The 20,736-nt window shown below is 45.8% G+C and overlaps 1 protein-coding gene across 1 annotated transcript in view; it reads left to right on the top strand.

Annotated features, from left to right (window-relative positions):
• Nucleotides 1-20,736, top strand: part of LOC134336417 (protein kinase C alpha type) — a 317,831-nt gene that overhangs the window by 96,112 nt on the left and 200,983 nt on the right. The window contains exon 3 of the mRNA XM_063030625.1: nt 20,018-20,100. Coding sequence (XP_062886695.1) covers nt 20,018-20,100 — 83 coding nt within the window. The remainder of the gene's footprint in view (nt 1-20,017; nt 20,101-20,736) is intronic.

Raw genomic sequence — 20,736 nt, 5'->3', positions numbered from 1 at the left:
TGCTGCATGTAAGAGGCAGCAAGCAGCGATTCCCCCCTGCAAAAAAAAGTGCACCTGCTATTGAGCACAAACGTGAGCTAGGCAATAGCAAAGACACAGACTTGCAGTTACCTCAAAGACTATTGCATTTCATCCAGCATTCAGCAAACCACAAGTTCTCTCTCTCCCTAATAAGGGAGAGGGAGGTGTCCCCATTTTCACAGTGAGCGGGAGACATAACAACAACCCACTGGTTTACAATGTTAAAAGTCCGTTTTGTTGCTTTTTACAAGCTCTGTGCCTGAAGATCGCAAAGATCTTGAGTTGTAGAGTCCTTGAAAGTAGATCCATAGGTTGTGGAATCAGTTCAGTGTTCAGGTGAGTGAAATTATCCACGCTGGTTTAAGAGACTGATGGATCCAAAAATGAGCAGGTTAGTAGGTTAATTGGTCACGTGCGTAATTGGGCGGTGTGGGCTCGTTGGGCTGCAAGGGCCTGTTACTCTGTAGGATCTCTAAAGAAGAGGAAGGGGTGTAAGATGGCGTAAAGCACACAGTTGTAGTTCATGCACAGCAAGTCAAAGGTGCAGTTGAGCTCTACGGGGATGTGGTATTAAATGTTAGATTTGGAGGTGTGGTATGGGCATGCTACTGCCTGCTGCTTTGAAGCCATCTGCTTTACTTGGCCAGAATCCTGTAGCATATGCTGTTCTTTTCGGGGGCAGGAGGAGCAAATCTGGCTAGGAATTGGGAGCCAAGCATGGGTTGAGATTGTGAGACTTGAGCTCAGACCTTCCTATATTGGGAAGGGAGAAAATGTGGAAATTCTGCTGTCCGATAGCAGATGGTGATTAGGAGGCAAAAACACATTTTGCAGGGATCCAACAACTTGAAAGCAGCAGCTTGTTTACTAGAAGTATTGACAGGAGCATCCACAGTGATCATATCGTGAGAGGTTGGGGCAGGTAAACTAAACCTTGGCGGCAGTGTGGGTCTGGAGGAGAAAAGGAGGGAGAGAGCAGCTCTGGTATTTGGGAGTAGATTCCAGAATTGCGGAATAAGGCATTGCCAATTTAAAGACAGGTGAAGGATTGTAGGTTAAAAGGACGGAGGGGTAACTGAGTGAGCCAATCACCCTGGAGGTGTTGTCAGATCAGTTGGTGGAGGTTGGTAAGTATGACCAGTGGATGTGTATGCAGGGCACAAGATGGGGGATAATGGTTAGTGCCGATTCCTTGATTTGCAGAAAGACTCGGCCAAGGCCGAGTTCAAGCCTCTCCCACCAGCATGTCCTTGGGAGTCACCATTGATGGTCAGTTTCTGGAGCCATATTTAATTATAACTCTTTCTCCCCCCCCCTTATCCTTCCCCCCCCCCCCCAGCATTGCTCCCATTCCATTTTCTTGAGGGGAGAGTGGGCTTCTGTTATCACTGAATATGCTTACGGATTGGCGAATTTTAGAATGGAGGAACGTTTGCCCTTGATACAATGGAGGCTACTTCTATCTAAAAATTATCATAAGAATTATTAAATGCAGGAGCAGAATTAAGCCATTCAGTGCATTGAGTCTGCTCTGTCAATCAATCCTAGCTGATTTATTTTTCCTCTCAATCCCATTCTCCTGCCTTCTCCCCAGAAGTATTAATGGCCTTACTAATCCAGAACCGCTCTACCTCTGCTTTAAATATACCCTATGACTTGGTATCCACATGGCATCTGTGGCAATGATTGCTAGAGATCACCCTCTGGATAAAGAAATTCTTTTTTGAAAATAGTTTTAGAGGTGCAGCACAGTAACAGGACCTTCCAGGCTGACGAGCCAGCACTGCCCATTTACACACATGTTATCAATCAACCTACTAACCGGTGCGTTTTGGATTGTGGGAGGAAACTGGAGCACCTGGAAGAAACCTGCACTGCCACGGGGAGAAGGACATACTCCTTACAGACAGTGGCGGAAATTCCTCCTCATTTCTGTTCTATTCTGAGGCTGTTGTCTGCTGGTCCTGGACTCTCCCACTGTCGGAGACATCCTCTCCACATCCATAAGATATAGCAGCAGAAGTAGGCCATTCAGCCCATCGAGTCTGCTCCACCATTCAATCATGGGCTGATCCAATTCTTCCAGTCATCCCCGCTCCCCTGTATTCTCCCTATACCCTTTGATACCCTGGCTAATCAAGAACCTATCTATCTCCACCTTAAATACACCTAATGAGTTGGCCTCCACAGCCGCTCATGGCAACAAATTCCAGAGATTTACCACCCTCTGCCTAAAATAATCTCTCCGCATCTCTGTTCTAAATGGACACCTTTCAATCCTGAAGTCGTACGCTCTTGTCCTAGACTCCCCTACCATGGGAAATAACTTTGCCATATCTATTCTCTTCAGGCCTTTTAACATTTGGAATGTTTCTATGAGAACCCCTCCCTCATTCTTCTGAATGCCAGGGAATACAGCCCAAGAGCTGCCAAATGTTCCTCATACGGGTAACCCTTTCATTCCTGGAATCATTCTCGTGAATCTTTTCTGAACCCTCTCCAATGTCAGTATATCCTTTCTAAAATAAGGAGCCCAAAACTGCACACAATACTCCATGTGGTCTCACGAGTGCATTATAGAGCCTCAACATCACAACCCTGCTCTTATTGAATGCTAATATTGCATTAGCCTTCTGAATGACCAACTCTACCTGCAAGTTAACCTCCCAAGTCCTTTGCACTTCCAATTTCTGAAGCCTGGCCTGAAGAAGGGTCTCTGCCTGAAACGTCGACTGTTTACTTTTTCGCATGACTGCGGCCAGGCCTGCTGAGTTCCTTCAGCAGTGTGTTGGGTATGTACTCCCATGATCTGGAATGTGCCAGTCGGCAGCATTCGCCTGTGGACAGCTCGAGGTGCTGGCAGACCAACACATTTCGGGCAGATCAAAGGGCATCTTTTACCAAGCTGATGATCTTTCAGTGGCACCTGATGCCTTTCTCTTGGTGAGCAGGGAGTCCCCTCATTCAGCTGTTCAGGATGAACTGTGACACAGGCCTTTGCATCTTTCTTCACACCCTCATCGCTGTGAAGTTGAACTATCTTGCCATCTCTTTCCAAAGGCAGCAGGAGCAGACAGAAGTCCAGGCCACATTCCTGCCCCCTTCATCAACATCCCCTCTCCCTGATGTTGGCAGTGGGTTAGGATAAATCTGGCCTTCTATCCAGCCTGATTGGAGCTGACACGAATTCCATCAGTGTGCCTGAAAATAACTTTGATGCTAAGAGGCCTTGTTGACTGTAAGCAGGATAATAAAACAGCTGTGTTTCCTTCCAAAGTGGCCAATCAGGGGAAGGAATTGTATCTGTAAATGGCTTAGCTCTGTGTAACATGGTGCGACCATGTTTGCTGAGCTTTGTTTGATCTGGAAACATGAATGTTCCCAGACATCAGCCAGCTGCTGGCTGCACCCAGGACCTTTCCTCGCAGTACATTCAAATTCATGTGCTTATCACATGTACATCGAAACAGTGAAACGCATCGTTGCATTCACAACAAACGCAACCTAACGATGTACTGGGGGCAGCCCTCAAAAGTTGCCACAAATCCTGGCACCAGCTTAACCTGCCCACAAAGTTCAGCAAAACAACACAAGCAACAACAGCAAAACAAGTCTCTTTCCTCCCTTCCATCCACCCACTCGTCCTGATAGTCCTCCAGATCCCAGGCCAGGCCACATGTGTGCCTCCACTTCCAGTGGACCCAGGGCTTCAGCCATCGGGCCTCAACTTGCAATCAACCTTTGGGCTTCGATCTTCAGTATCGACCACAGGACTCACGGATGATGGGGGCCCCATACCCCTGGCCTCAAACTCGGGTCTTATCTATGACTGGACAACTAACTCCAAGTCTCAAACTCCAGGCTTGCAAATGACGGGACCTCCCAATTCGCCAATTCATGTACATAGGAGGTCCCAGGCCCTCGTGCCTCTTGCCAGCACAGAACTCCAATCTCAGTACTTGCTGCCCTAGGGGGCCACCAGCCCTCATTTCCGCTGGTCTTTATCTACAACACTTTCTCCAGTGACCCTTGCTGCCTGGATTTTGATTGTTCATAGGTTGGAAAGAGTGGGTTTAAACCATCTTTCTGTCTTGGAGGCTATTCTGCTATTTGAGTGCTTTCTCCAAAAGCTGCTGTCTGCCCTCATCTTGGGGCAGATCTGTCACTGCCTCCTGTCCAGCCAGGAGCCTTTCCACTGCGAGTTTGCCTTGGATGTAGAAGCTTGCTGGCCTAGCTGAATAATTCAATGCCTATCACTTCCCGAGGCTGGGAGTGATGAGGTGATTAGAGGCTTTTGAAGCTGGAGATTGCTAGATCTCTGGTTCCTGGATGTTCACCAGGAGCTTTCTCTAGTTTCAGTCTTCTCTCCTGCACCAGGCTTTAAGTCTTGCACTGCTACACGAGTTGCCGAATCAGATTTATCACTGGCTTATTGTTGGTTGTGAAATTTGTTACTTTGCAGCAATATTACAGTGCAATACATTCTCACCACTGTCTGAAATGAGTTTGTGCATTTTCCCTGTCACCGCATGGGTTTCCTCTGGGTGCTCAAACACAACAGGTGTAATTGGGTGGTGTGGGCTTGTAGAGCTGGAATAACCTGTTACTATGCTGTATCTCTAAATAAAATATCTAACACTGAGATGTACATAAACAAATGAATAGCACAGAAAAGAGAAAAAATAGTGAGGTAGTGTTGCCTTCCCTTACTCAGTACAGGAGGCCCCTCCCCGACTCTGTCACTGATGCCAGCGTCTGAGCACCAGGCCACATCAATCATTACCGCAGACGGCCGTAGAAGTCAAGTAATCGCAATGTTTATAGTGGAGGTTATAGGTTGTTAATAAGGGTGTCAAAGGTTACGGTAAGAAGGCCGGAGAATGAGACTGAGAGGGATAGTGTAACGGTTTGGGAATTCAATTCCAGTGCTGCCTTTAAGGACTTTGCACATTCCTCCCTGTGAACGTGTTGGTTTCCTCTTCCATTCCAAAGACTTACCAGTTAGTAGGTTAATTGGTCATTGTAAATTGTCCTGTGACTAGGATAGGGTTAAATAGGTGAGCTGCTGGGCGGTGCAGTTCGTTAGGACAGAAAGGCCTGTTCCACGCTGTGTCTCTAAGGATAAATGAGGGTGAAAAAATAAAATCAGCCGTGATGGAGTGAATGGTGGAGCAGACTCAATGAGCTGAATGGTTAGGTTCTGCTCCTGTCTCTTGTTGTCTAGTCCCAGCCCCTTTCCCACTTGAGGTAGTGAGTACCTGAGGTTCCCACATGCACGGTGCTGAGGGATGCGCTGTGGAATGAAAAACCTCTGGAAAGCCAAGTGTGTGAGTGTGTCGTTTTTATTTATAATGGTTTTTAAATTAATCTTTTTTCAAATAGAATCCTGTAAATTTGATTCATTACATCTCATTGATCTTCGTGTTTGAATAAATCTGGCTCTGCGTCATTACATTAGTGTCTGGGTTCTTCCACCCCTCCCCCATCACTCGAGCATGTTTACGGCTGAATTTTACAAGTTCCCTTGCCCTGAAGGCTGTGAGTCAGGGGTCTGCGGGTGTTAGAGCTTGGCTCCGTGTGTGCTGTTGGTGGTAGGAGGGAGGCTGTGCTTGGTCTGCTGGCTGTTTGTCGAGCAGCTCACAGCCTGCTGGTAATACATCATTAAAAGCCTGCTGTTAAATGCAATCTCTGTTCCTTTGAATTGTATTCCTGTTCCATTTTGGCTTTTCCTGAAATTAATATGAAATTCAGACCAGTTAATTTATCATCTGAATAATTTAAGAGCAGGAATCTGGTTTCCTCTGCATGGACTGGGACACTAGTGTGAAGTGTTATGCTATTAATATAAAGAATGGCTTTAATATGTCCAAGCTCCGTGGATTATTGGCTGTGTATGGGATTTGCCACTAAGTAATTCTGGCAGTTTCTGCCTCCTAGGTGCATGTGCTGCTTATTGTTGGGATGAGGAAACCCTGTTTGTCACTATGGAGAGGGTTGGTATGTTTCAACAGGCAGGGTTATTGCCTTTCTGGGCGTCAGAAGTCCCAATCATTGTGGCTCAATGGTTCTTGTCACAAGCAAGAGAAAATCTGCAGATGCTGGAAATCCAAAGCAACACACACAAAATTCTGGAGGAAGTCTGCAGGCCAGGCAGTATTAATGGAAAAGAGTAGACATTAAACGTTTTTGGCCGAGGTCCTTCTTCAGGACTTGTGCCCAGGATTCAAGGTAATAGGTTCTGGTCTCACACCGTAGCTGCTATACCTTGGCAGTCATAAGTAGAATGTGCAAACTCCAGTTGGGATGGACCCCAGGGTGCAGGAACACCTCTGCTCTATGTTTCCGAGAGCATAGCGTTGGAAACTCAGTCCTGCAGTGTGTTATCCTGGCAAGTTTCCAGAATGCTGGGCATTTAACATGTGTGGAGTTTTGCCCACTGCTGACGGTGCTGTCTGTGTAATGTTGCATGAGCTGTGAGTTGTGACCTGGCCTGTGGTTGTCGTCTGTCTGGCATTTGTCTTGGCCTGCGATGGGAGGCGGTGAATAGGATGCGAACATGAAAAAATAGTCCCTGCTCCAAGCTTTTGCTTCAGTGAGTGCCCTGTTAAATTCAGCAAAATACTAATAAATCATAAGATCTAGGAGCAGAATTAGGCCATTCCATTATGGCTAGTTTATTACCCCCTCAACCCAATTCTCATGCCTTCTCCCTGACTAATCAAGAACCTGTTAACCTCGGCCTTAAATATACCCAATGACTTGGCCCACACGGAATTCTGTAGTAAAGAGTTCCACAGATTCACCATCCCTTGGCTAAATAATTCTTTTCTCATCTCTGTTCTAAATGGACATACTTCAATTTTAAAGCTCTGCCCTCTGATCCCAGACTGTCCCGCTATAGGAAACATACTCTCCACGTTCACTCAGTCCAGACCTTTCAACATTCAAAATAAGGGTCACTTGCTATAAGTAACCATCAACTTTAATCCCCATTCAGCAATGAGTAACAGCAAGAATCAACTGAGGAAAGGAGAACCTGGTGTCCTACTGCCAGCCTCAGCCTCCGGGCAAGTATTTCTTGCCTGGATGTGGTGATGTGTGATCCAGGTCTCCTCATCTACTGCCCATTGCACGTGATGCTTGTTACAGTGTCTTCTCCCAGAAAGTAATATACAATATGCGTCCCTGGAGCACCACGCACAAAATGCTGGAGGAATGCAGATTGACAGCATAAATGGAGAGGAGTAAACAGTTCACATTTCGGGCCAAGATCCCTCATCAGGAACTCACTAGCTTAGAATGTAGAGGAATGATGACCATAGATTCCTAGATTTGTATGAGCAGGAAACACTCCTTTTACCTGAGCTCTTCCTTATTTATTTACTGCCCATTAAGGGCAACAATGAAAATCCTCCACCTCTGTCCCTACAGTCGCACACAGATATAAAAGGATCCGACAATGCTGTTTCCGTGACATTTGGTTTACCAGTTAGGGTTGTTAGCCCTGAGCTAAACCCCCAAGTCTGGAGGACTGGTGGACCACTCTAAATCTGCCCTCTACCCTTTGACCTGTTTGGTATGGGTGACCCTACCAAGAGCCAAAGAACAAGGCCCTGACTCCAGCCAATGTAGGTCTCTGGATCACTGAGGCACTCAAGCCTCCAAACCCTACAACAAGATTGTGGTCCTCTTGGAGGTTAGCTCTTCCATGCTGATCATTCTGTGCTCATCCCATTTATCTGCATCCCTCTTACCTTTCCTTATCCCTGTCCAAATGCTGCAATTTTTACTTGTTCCTGCCTCTACCACTTCTTCTGGCAGCTTGTTGCATATACTCACCATTCTCTTTTGTAGAGAAACTCCCCCCTCAGGTCCTCTTTTTAAAAAAACTTTCCTCTTCCACCTTAAATCTGCCCCTCCGCCCAGTTTTAGACCACCATAGCCTGAGGGGTAGGAGCAGAGTGGAGGTATATCCCTACCAAACAAGGTGTAAGGTGCTCCTTCGCTCTGCTAGCCTGCAGATCTCCCTTGGGCAAGGTGTAGCACTTGATTAGGCCCTCAATCAGGGTCACGTGAAATCACGGAAGTAGGTGGTGGGGGGGTCATATGAGCAGCTGGTGCATATCACAAGTCGTGGTTATCCAACCACTGATGCCAGGCAGACAATCTCTGAAGAGTATTGACAATGGCTGGAGTCACCCGTCTTGTAAAGATGCTGGCCTGTAGAAGGCAATGGCAAACCACTCCTGTAGAGAAATTTGCCACAAACAATGTAAACCAGAGACACAATTGTAAAAGAGTTTGAGAACACAGATCTGGGTATGAATTTGTACATTGGCTGAGTTAGCTGATCAGGTTGAGAAATTGGTGAATGAAAAATCTTTCCAGGGCCTTGGCTCTACAATGAAATGGCACAGTCAATGTTCACCTGCACTGGTAAGCAGCAACTTCCGTTCCTTTGTTGTTGAGAACATTGTTCAAAATTCATTAGCAAATCATCTACTGTTAGTTTTGTGTTGCTGAGATTGCAAATTCCTCAGCTGATGGACATGGCCATGGTGTGAGATCTGGTATCGGAAAACTTTGAGTATTTCATGTGACCTTGTGTACTTGTTAATTACAGAGTTGTGCATGATTACACAGGAGTGTCATGAACATAGGAGATGCTTCCCACAAGGTGACTAGAGTGAGTGATTTGGGCAAGCACCTTGCTCGATCTGTGATAATTCTGAAAAGTTCTGACTTTACACCCAGCGGCATAATACCCAGTGCAGTGGCTTTACAGTGCCAGTGATGGTTCAGTTCCCACTACTGTACATAGGGAGTTTGTACGTTCTCCCCGTGACCATGTGGGTTTCCTCCGGGTGCTCTGGTTTCCCCCCACATTCCAAAGATGTCCAGTTAGGGTTAGTGAGTTGTGGGTGTGCTATATTGGCGCCGGGAGCACAATGACAATTACAGGTTGCCTCCAACACATCCTCAGGCTACGTCTACACTACGCCGGATAATTTTGAAAATGCCAGTTTCAAGTAAAAACGATAGGCGTCCACACTAAGCGTTTTTCAAAATATCTCTATCCACATTAGATGGATATTTGGGCGAATCTCCTCCTACTGGGCACGCGCAGGACACACAGAAAACAAGCAAAGAGGAAACAATATACTTGGTGCGCATTTGTCCAGTTACAGAGTAGAAAAACTTAAAAGGAATTGCTCTTGGCTCTCGCGCAGGAGGACTTAAAACAAAAAAAAAACAAATACTGGGGCGTATGGAGGCAACGGACAGAGGGTTCACGGACAGTATGACCCAGCTGATGACGAACATTGAAAAACTGACCAACTCTGTTGCATTAATAAAGCACCTTGTTAAATGTATAAAACATGTCTGCATCAGTGTTATCTTGTATTTCCATACAATGTTACATTAGGCTGTTACACATCTACTGTCAGAGATGTACTTGCATAAATAGGTAAACCACCTTCATACAAGCAAGGACAGAAAACAGGGCAAAGTGAGTATACTTATTTATTCAGTAAGCTGTGGGTCAAAGTGTTTGGTGAATACATTTCTAACTCTTCTGGCTTCAGTCTCATTGCCATCTGTTCTGAAATTGTTAGGTTCTGTGAAGCACAGAATCAAATATTGCTGTGATGATTGTACGCTCTAATGTCAATTGTTTGGCTACAATAAAGTAGTAATAATAATAAGGATAAGAATAATAAGAAGAAAACAATGAAATGCCGCGCTGCTGCCATCTGTTCCGACACGTCATGACAGCGGTTTTAAAAAGCTCCGGTTACCCCGTACACATTGCAACGGATATTAGGCGTTTTCAGATTTATTCACTCTGGAGACCGTTTCTGAAAATCTCTGTTTTCGGGGGCTGAAAACGCCATTTCAGTGTGGACGGAAGGTCAAAACAAAGAGAAAAAGCTTTGTTTTCAACATTATCCGGCGTAGTGTAGACATAGCCTCAGACTGCGTTGGTCTTTGACACAAAATGATGCATTTCACTGTTTCGATATGTCTGGGGAGCATGTAAAGTGAAGATGCATTCAAAAGTAATGAAATGAAAAGTTTCTAAATATCAAAAAAAACTATAAAGTAGTAAGCAGTTAAAAAACAAACTAAATCCAATTAATATTTGGTGTGACCACTCTTTGCTTATAAAACTGCATCAATTCTCTTAGGTACATTGTCGTGCAGTTTCATTAGAAAATTGACTGATAGGTTGTTCCAATTATCTTGGAGAACCTGCCACAGTTTTTCTGCAGATGTTGGCTGTCTTGCTTGTTTCTGTTTCTCTAGATAATTCCAGGCAAACTCGATGTTGAGATGAAGGCTGTGTGGAGGACAGACCATTTGAAACAATGTTTAAAAAAAATAAATCCAGGCTGCCTATAAACTTCTGCACAGTACTGTACATGTGACAAATACAACTAATCTCTACCTTGTGTGAATGGTGTTCAGATGTGAGGTGTTGAATGCGACTGTCCTCGAAAGGAGCCAGAGCATCAATGAGAGAACTCCCTGTCTCAGGAATCACTGTGAGCTCTTTCCTTACCTTTACCCTCGACTCTGTCTGGAGCTGAATGGCTGGACTGGTGTCCTTTGACCTGTTCCTGGAGCTACTGTGAACCCTCTGAATGGTACTCTGGGAAATGTTGCCTCAAGTTCAAGTTTATTGTCATCTGTATACATGTACTGTACAGCCAAATGAAACATAGAAAACCTACAGCACAATACAGGCCCTACTGCCAACAAAGTTGTGCCAAACATGTCCCTACCTTAGAAATTACTAGGCTTACCTATAGCCCTCTATTTTACTAAGCTCCATGTACCTATCCAAAAGTCTTTTAAAAGACCTATTGTATCCGCCTCCACCACCGTTGCCGGCAGCCCAATCCACGCACTCACCACTCTCTGCGTAAAAAAAAAAAAAAAAAAAAAAAAAAAAAAAAGCTTACCCCTGACAACTCCTCTGTACCTACTCCCCAGCACCTTAAACCTGTGTCCTCTTGTGGCAACCATTTCAGCCCTGGGAAAAAGCCTCTGACTATCCACACAATCAATGCCTCTCATCATCTTATACACCTCTATCAGGTCACCTCTCATCCTCCATCGCTCCAAGGAGAAAAGGCTGAGTTTACTCAACCTATTCTCATAAGGCATGCTCCCCAATACAGGCAACGTCCTTGTAAATCTATCTTCTCTGCACCCTTTCTATGGCTTCCATATCCTTCCTGTAGTGAGGCAACCAATGTTCTGCCTGTCCACAATGCACCCACAATATATATTAATCACACAGCACATAAACCAAAATCTTACCACAAATAAGTTGATAAAATATAATCCAAAATGCTTGTAGTGCATAGCACAGGTAAACAGTAAGTGGCTCCTTGTCCTCGTGACAAGACACCAGTGACGGCAGGGTATTCATTAGTCTCACAGCCTGGGGAAGAAGCTGTTACCCAGTCTGGCGCTCCTAGTCCTGATGCTCCTGTACCACCTCCCTGACTGTAGTTGGTCAATGAATTTGTGGGTGGATGGTAGGCATCCTCAACAATGCTTATATACACAACGCTCCCAGTAAATGTCTTAAATAAGAGGGAGGGAGAACCCAGTGATCCTGTGAGCAGATTTTACTACGCTCGGTAGGGTCTTGTGGCCTGATGCCTCACAGCTCCTGCCTGCAGTGGGAGTGGGATGAATCAGTCACAGAGAGTGCTATAGATAGCATCTAGTCTCTGCTGACTGGATCTTCTTCCCCATCACATCTATCCACACCCGGACCATATATAAACCCTTCCTATCCATGTACTATCCAGCCTGCTCTTAAATGTTACAATTGAACTCTCATTTACACTTGTTCTGCACGCAGCAGCCTCTGAATGAAGAAGTTCCCCCTTAGATTCCTGTTAAATATTTCAACCTCAAGCTATGACCTCCAGTGCTGGTCTTCTACAACCTGAGGGGAGAAAATGTCTGCATGTATTCACCTTATCGAAATCCCTGGTAATTTTTATACCTGTATAAGATTTCCACTCATTTTGTTCAGTGAAAGAAGTTTAGCCTATTCAACCTTTAATAGGTTGGGACTTCATTCACTGGAGTGCAGGAGAATCATCATTATGTGCCGTGTTGTATGACATGGGTGATCATGGTCTTTGACCATGACTGCTCTTGGCAAGTGTTTCTACAGAAGTGGTTTGCAATTGCCCTTTTCTGGCCAGTGTCTTTACAAAATGCGTGGCCCCAGCCATTATCAATACTCTTCAGAGACGGTCTGCCTGGTGCCAGTGGTACATAGCCAGGACTTGTGATATACACCGGCCGCTCATATGACCATTCTCCACCTGCTATCATGGCTTCACATGACCCTGATCAGGGACTAAGCAGCTGCTGCACCTTGCCCAAGGGTGACCTGCAGGCTGGCGGAGGGAAGGAGCACCTTACACCTCCTTTGGTAGAGACATATCTCCACCCCGCCTCCCAAGGAGAATAAGTGGAGATCTCAGAGTTAAACAAGATCAATAGCTGGACAGCCTTCATGTGGAGTGCTTCCTGACACCACACGTGAACACCTGGCTCCCATGTGAATCTCTTGATTTAGTTTCTTCAAAATCTGGCACAACTGCATTATCAAGTTCTTCATAAATTCATTAGACCAGCCGTCAATCTTTGCTCCTCCAGGACTGAGCTTCATAATTGAATTGTTATTGACTTACCTATCTGGGGAGATGTGTTGGGTAGAATGATGACACTGAATATTTGGTCATAGCAGCTAGAAGCTTTCTTCAGTTATTTGAATCACTTCGCTGTTTGGGATCTCTGGTGACTGTTTTATTAATTGCAACAAATCTGTTTGTGAAGAAGAGGTGGTGATGCCAGCAAAGTGCAGAGCCTTTTCAATTGGTGACTTGTGGTTAAGGAAGGCAATGTTCAGAATGGAGGAAATTTAACGAGTGGTGTATACATTCAGCTCGAAGCCCTGCATATTTCAGTCATGTTTTACAGAGAGGGAATCATTATTAAATGTCATCATCTTCTCTTTCACCAGTTTAAACTGATCAGCTGCTGGATTAGCTGGCTGCTTTGAAGCAGATACAGAAGCTAATTTAAAACTCAGAAATTCAGCAGGCATCTCACTTCCTAATGCTGTAATTTGTGCCTTAAAGCAGCCTAATCTTATTTCAGCCTCTGATTCATACATTAGATCCAATTAGTGGGATGTGAGATGGGCAGAGGTTTGATAGCGAAGGTGCTAAGCCTCAGTACTAATCCTCCTTGCTGAGGATTTGTGGCAGGGCAGGGTGACTGCAATTAAGTGGCTTCTTTTTGAGGGGTAGATGTTATTTGGAGATTAAAATTGATTGTTCATTATAAACATCACACTGGAGATGTGTATGAGCTCTGTTCTCCTTCAAGGACCTTGGGCTAAATAGTCAAAGGTGTACAGCGTGCAGACAGCCCCTTATACCCACCATGACCATATGGTTGACATCACGTACCTATCAAAACTAATCCCGTTTCCTAGCACTCAGCCTGTAGCGATCAAATCTGTTCTATCTCAGGTGCTCGTATTGTGAGGGTGCACGATCAGGAAGTGCTTTCGAGATTTCAAATTCTTTCTCCAATCTTCTCTTAAGGTCCTGCAACATATTCTTAAACCTATGGTCAAGGGCTAAAGGTGAAGATTGAAATGTTTAAGAGGAACATGAGGGGGAACTTCTTCACTCAGAAGGTGGTGAGAGTGCGGAACAAGCTGCCAAGAAGTGGTGGATGTGGGTTTGTTTCAACATTTAAGAGAAATTTGGATAAGTAAATGGATGGGGGAGGTGTGGAGGGGTATGGTCCAGGTGCAGGTTGCAGACATCCCACCCAGCATAAACTCATTTCAGGGAGGTAGCACCATCAATTTGCGGGAGATTCCCGGAACTTCCAGGAAAGGTGGGATGTCTGCAATAGAGTGGCTCCTTAGCAGCTAGCCAGCTAGTTTAAATAACGCAAACAACAGGAATTCTGCAGATGCTGGAAATTCGAGCAACACACATCAAAGTTGCTGGTGAACGCAGCAAGCCAGGCAGCATCGCTAGGAAGAGGTACAGTCGACGTTTCTGATATTGTCCGGTATATTTGGACATGGCAATTGAACAGGCAGAAAGAGGTAGTCAATGGGTGACAAGAAAATGAAAAAAGTAAATTATTTTTACTTGTCACATCAACATGAAGGCATGCAGCTTAGTTTTGTGTCAACAACCAACTTAGTCCAAGGATATGCTGGGGCAGCCCGCAATTTTCACCAAACTTCACGTGCTCACAACTTCCTAATCCGAACGTAGGAGGAAACCACACTGTCGCGAGAAGAGCCAACAAACTCCTTCTGGACAGCAGTGGGAGTCGAATCAGAATCAGGTTTCATATGACCTGTGCATGTCATGAAATTTGTTGTCTTTGTGGCAGCAGCACATTGCAATACATAATAATAGAAAGAAAGGTGAATTACAGTAATATATACAGTATTAAGTAGTTATCTTAAATAAGTAGTGCAAAAAATAAAAATAACAAAGCAGTGAGGTCATGGGTTCAACGTCCATTCAGAAATCAGATGGCAGAGGGTAAGAAGCTGTTTCTGAATCACTGACTGTGTGCCTTCAGACTTCTGTACCTCCTTCCTGATGGTAACAGTGAGAACAAGGCATGACCTGGGTGATAGGGGTCCTTAATCATGGACGCCACCTTTTTGAGGCATCACTCCTTGAAGACGTCCTGGATACTACAGAGGCATGATGGAGCTGACTAAGTTTACAACTCTCTGCAGCTCATTTCGATCCCGTGCAATGCCCCCTGCCCCCCACACCAGACAGTGATGCAGCCAGTTAGAATGCTCTCCTTGATACATCTGTAGAAACTGGTGAAACACCAATCGCTGGCACGGTAAAGTATTACGCTAACCACTATGCTACTGTGCTGTCATGTGACCCAGAAAAGGCTGTAGGGAGTTTCACACACAGTAAAATTCATTTTCAATTGGGTATAGTTGAACAAACGTGTTTGAATCTCTAGGAGAAGGCGTCATTGGGCTTGGTTCAGCCTTCCAGGGAGTAGGCTGGCAATGAGGAAGAGCCTCTGTTACCACAGGACCCTCCCACCTCTATGGAGACGTCACTGCTCTCTGCTGGTCAAGTTCTGGGGCCAGATTTTGAAAGACATTGCATAAAAACCCATCAGTCAGGGACTATGATGAGTTCGATTGGGATGTTTAATCCTTCAGTTTGTGAATATCTGTGCACTTCAAGCTCTTTCTTTTTCCCTTCCCTAACATGCAAATCAAATCCACAATCTTCGCAGGGCAGCAGGTTTTGTAATTTGGCCCTGGCATTTAGTTGGCATTACAGAGATTATATCTTATCTTTTTGGTTTTGAAACCTAAGCAAGATCACTCAGCAGTGAGTGACAATGATAGAAGGCGTAATGATATGTTTATTATAATGAAATTTGCAGCAGTTCCTTGTGCAGTGAAATTAATTCTTTTCTCTACAAGCCAGAGTCTTTTTTATGAGGTGAGTTCTTGTGGCTGGTGTTTAGGGCCAGCCGCAATTGCCTGCATTTACATAAAACTGTTCGGCAGAATGTGTTAAGGTGGCTTACAGGTCTGTTATGAAACAAAACTTGACTTGGTCTCAGGGGTCACAAACACAAGAGATTCTGCAGAGGCTGGAAATCCAGAACAATGCACACAAAATGCTGGAGGAACTCAGCAGGTTAGACGGCTTATATGGGCAGGGAATAAACGTTGCTGTTTGGGGCCGAGACCCCTGGTCCTGATAAAGATTCACAGCCTGAAATGTCAGCTACTTACTTGTCTCCATAGATGCTGATGCTGCCTCACCTGCTGAGTTCCTCCAGCATTTTGTGTGTGTTGCTCTAGTTCACCAGAGATCATGTGAGCAAAAGCTTGGTCATCCAGTGAGGGTTTAAGGAGGGAATGTCACAGCTCAGAGCCCAGGCATGGAAATTGGCAACGGAGTGGATAAAGACTGTAACTCCACCTCTGCCGGATGACTGAGACTTGGGAGGGTGCAGGCAGGGCTGGATGGTAGAAATCTGACATAAAAATCGAATGCTGAAACTGAAACCCACAGCAAGTAGTGCGGCAGCTTTGAAGAGGAGCAAAAGATGAGCTTTACTTGTCATATGTCCATCAAGCATACAGTAAAACATGTGGCTTGCCACAACGGTTAACACAATCCAAACATTGTGCTGGGGCAGCCCGCAAAAATCATTACACTTCTGGTGTCTCCATAGCATTCGCACAACGTAATAACCAGTACGTTTTTGGAATGTGGGAATAAACTGGAGCATCCGGGGGTAACCCATGTTGTCCTGGGGAGAACATACAAACTTCTTGCAGGCAGTGGCGGGAATTGAACTCTGGTCATGGGTACTGGAAAGTGTTGTGCTAGCCACTACGTTACCGTGCCACCCCTCTGTGGTTCAAGTAAACATTTTTTTATGTTCATTGATCTTGGCCTTGAATATTCTTGAAATGTCAGAGAACACGCCAGAGTACTTGTAGAGCAGGGCATGGCAATCAGTTTATTATTGCTGTTGCGTGCATGGAGATTTGTTAACGTGCTGCCCAGATTGATCATTGCATACATCAGTGCACTGAGGTCGTTGAAAAGGAAAACAATAACAGAACACAGAATATAGCGTTACACTTTCAGAGAAAGTACGATGCAGATTGTCGGATGTGGTGCAAGAACTACAGGAAGGTAGACTGAAAGATCAAGTTCATTTTTATCGTATAAGATGTTCGTTCAAGATTCTTGTACCAGCAAGATACGAGCCTGTAGGTGTGTGTTGTCAAGCTGCTGTTTCTCTGCCCAGTGGTGAGGGGAGTAGAGAATAGCTGGGTTGGGAGGGGGCTTTGATTATTTATTTGTTTTTTATTTATTGAGATACAGTGTGGAATAGGCCCTTCAGGCCCTTTGAGCTGTGCTGGCCAGCAATCCCCCAGTTTAATCCTAGCCCAATCACAGGACAATTTACAATGACCAATTAACTTACCAACCAGTACGTCTTTGGATTGTGGGAGGAACCCCACACAGTCACAGGGAGAATGGACAAACCCCTTACCGGCAGTGGTGGGATTTGAACCCAGGCCGCCTGTACTGGAAAGCGTGTTAACCGCTACACTGCTGTGGCCACCCTTGAAATATGGAGTGCCACGGTTGTGTAGCGGTTAGTGTAACGTTATGCCTGCAGTGACCCAGATTCAGTTTCTGCTACTGTCTGTAAGGAGATTGTACACTCTCCCCGTGACTGTGTGGGTTTCCTCCGGGTGCTCTGGTTTCCTCCTACGTTCCAAAGACATACTGGTTCAGTTAGTTAATAGTCACATGAGAGTATTTGGGTGGCGTGGGCTTGTTACTGTGCTGTATCTCTAAATAAAAATAGAAAATAAATTTTGGCTGCTTTCCTAAGACAGCAGGAAATGTTGACAGAATCGGTGGAGGGGAGGCTAGTGTTTGTGACGGAGTGGACTGCGTTTCTGGTGGACTGGGACAGCATTGGTTCCTTAAGTTTATTATAGCCAGTGGGAATAAGCTGCCACAATCTATTAAATGCTCCCAATGGCATGTGTGTGAAATAGCCTCTGACAACCAAGTCCAGCTCCTGGCCTTCATGTGTGGCTTGGCTACCAAGCCCAGTGGAACTGTTTCTACTGACAGGAAAGGGGGCAAAGGCGGGATACTGGTGCCTTAAAACCAGTCGTTTTGGACAGGTGGGGCTCGTCAGCCATGGCTGGCAGCTCATCTGGGAGAAGGAAAACTCTGATCTCAAACCTCCACTGCCTTCCAGCTCTACCTACAGATGGGGAAGGCCTTGGGAGTAAACCCTGGGGGAAAAATCCGGAGCTGGCATCCCTAATCTCCAACACTGACAGGCAAATCCTGTGACCTGCTGGTGCCAGACGGTGTCAGTCTCTGATGATTGTTTGGATTCATTAGCTGCATGGAGAGGGGGAGCCTGCTACATGGGCAGCAATTGGCTCTCCATATTGTACTGCCCTAGCTTGCGTATCACGAAGACTGCTAGGAAACAACAGCCATGGTCAACCCCCAACTAACGGAGGGCCTCAGGACAGCAGTGGCCACACCAGGCCCTTGGGTTGCAGGAGCCCTCTTCTCTGCTGTTCAACCCTTGACTCAGAAGGAATCTCTCAACATCTCTGTTCGAAATGGTTGATCTTTCTTCAGGCTGTGCTCCTGTTTTTGGCCTGTCCTGTGAATGCTGTTTTCACCTCCGCTGTCTGGACAGCTTCAGCGGGAGGGGTGGGAGCTGGGCCATAATTTGCTGCATCCAGAGTTGCCGGAAGAGCACTGATGAGGCGTTCCGGACATCCCTGGGCCCAGTCCTGGCTCCTGTTTCACTACCACCTGGCCCATCATAGTACGGGGAGGGGGGGGATGTCAAAGCCCAGGTCTGAGCTGGTGCCAGTCTTCACTCAATCTGCTGTTTTGGGACATCAGGGAGATAAAGATTAGCTTTACTTGTCACATGTACAGTAAAATATCAAAACATACTGTGAAATACATAATTAGAATCAATGACCAACGCACTCTGAGGATTGTGCTAGGGGCAGCCCAGAAGTTTCACCGTTGCCAACATAGCATGCCCACAACTCACGAACCCTAACCCCTGCATCTTGGAGTGTGGGAGGAAACCAGAGCACCCAGAGGAATCCACACTATCTTATGAAGAATGAACAAACTCCTTGCAGGCAGTGGCAGGAGCTGGCTGGGTCTGTGAGGTGTTGCGCTAACAACTACACCACTGTACCATTCTACCTATGCCAACCAGCCCAGCAGAGAGCCCCGGAGGTCAGCAGTGACAAATGTGAACTGGGTAATGGTGAGCAGCTGGAGTTGGATATACTGTCTGGTGCCGGTGGGTCGAGCCAGAGCTGATGGTTTAATACTGAGGGGAGGCAGGCCACCAAGAGCTGACTGTCAGATGGTGGCTGTGAACCTTTGTCTGACAGGTTAGAGCTCTCACTGAATTGTTGGGAAGCAGTGACCTGTGAATTAGACGCTGGAAATCTGAAACAAAAAGTGACAAAGCTGGAAGCACTAAGCAAGTCGGGCAGCGTCTGTGGGAGGAAAAACAGTGAACGTTTCAGGTCACTGAACTGAGACTTGCTTTCAGCTTGTCGCCCGCCCACATCGAGTTGCTGAGTTAACATTGTGATTAGACCCCTTGTGTAGGTGAGAGGTTGAATGTGGGGGGTCGGGGGTTAATAAACTAGGGTTATTGTAGGATTTGTGTAGCTGGTTACCTGATGGTTGGTACAGATGGGATGGCCACAGGGCTTATTTTGTGATGTTTGAATCAATGTCTCTTAAAAAACAGATGAGAAGGCACTGAGGCATGACAGCAACACAGTTGATATGATCTCTACAGTAAGGTTGAAAAATGGCAAAAGGTCAGAAAGGGGTGTCTAAAAGCAACCATCTTGACTCAACAATGTAAAATATCCTTTTCCCTCCCCAAATGTTTCCTGACTCACTGATTTTTTTCCAGAGTACTGGTGGTTGCAGGCCATGATCTAGAGCCAGTTCGGCACTGAAGCAACTTGATCAAATCGCACAAATAATTTTAACAAAAAGTTAACAAAAACACATGTAGCATGAACTGAGCTTTTTCACACAGAGTGGTGGATGGCAGGAATGCCCTGGCAGAGGTGGTGTTAAAGGCCGATGCATTAGGGACATTTAAGAGACTCTAAGATAGCACATGGATGAAAGTCAAACGGAGGGTTATGTGGGAGGGAAGCGTTAGATTGATCTCGGAGTAGGTTAAAAGGTCAGCACAAGATCAGTGTTGTGAAGGGTCTGTCTGCAACGTGCTGTACTATTCTATGTCTTCTGGCAGAGAGCAGTTCATGATCGTTCTAACCACTGTCTCTCTTTGCTTCTCTCCTGTTCAGTTTGCTGCTTCGTGGTACACAAGAGGTGTCATGAGTTTGTTACCTTCTCCTGCCCTGGAGCAGACAAAGGACCCGATACTGATGTGAGTATGAGGCTTTTGTGGTCAGGACCTGACCACTTGTGATCCGTGGGTATCTGTGTGGTTGGGAGCGTCCTGTTGCTCACATACTGGGGTTAATGTCAAAGTTTTCTCTGGAGAATGTTGGTGTGTCGTGGGTTCTCCACTTGAAGTTTGCTGTTGACGGGACCCCACGTATATGCCAGCCTGCAGACAGGGATGTACTGCTGACTTGCGTTTATTCACAACCTTCCCGTTCCCTCCTCTTGAAGATCTGTAAGGCAGCATTCCTCAGCTTCTCAAGAGTCAAGTTTACTGCCATTTTCACAGATGTATTGAAAAGCTTTCAGCAGCACCACAGGCGCCAAAGCTCTACATTGAATCGGAAACAGGTTTATTATCTATTTATTTAATTGGAAACACAGTGTGGAGTCTGCTCTTCCGGCTCATCGCGCCATGCTGCACCGCAACCACTGACAAGCCCAATTTAACCCTAACCCGATCATGGGTCAAAGTACAATAACCACTTAACCTACCCAGTACGTCAGTTAGGGGAGGGGTGTTTGATGGTGAGGGTCAGGGGAGGGTTGCTGATAGCGTGAGTTTGGGCCAGTTAAGTCAGGGGTAGATGCATCGACTTCTGGGCAGCTCTGGGAAAAG

This window comes from Mobula hypostoma, chromosome 22, assembly GCF_963921235.1.
Source record: "Mobula hypostoma chromosome 22, sMobHyp1.1, whole genome shotgun sequence".
NCBI classification, from domain to species: Eukaryota; Metazoa; Chordata; class Chondrichthyes; order Myliobatiformes; family Myliobatidae; genus Mobula; species Mobula hypostoma.
The sequence above is the reverse complement of the archived record's forward strand: the minus strand, read 5'-3'. Positions and strand labels throughout refer to the sequence as shown.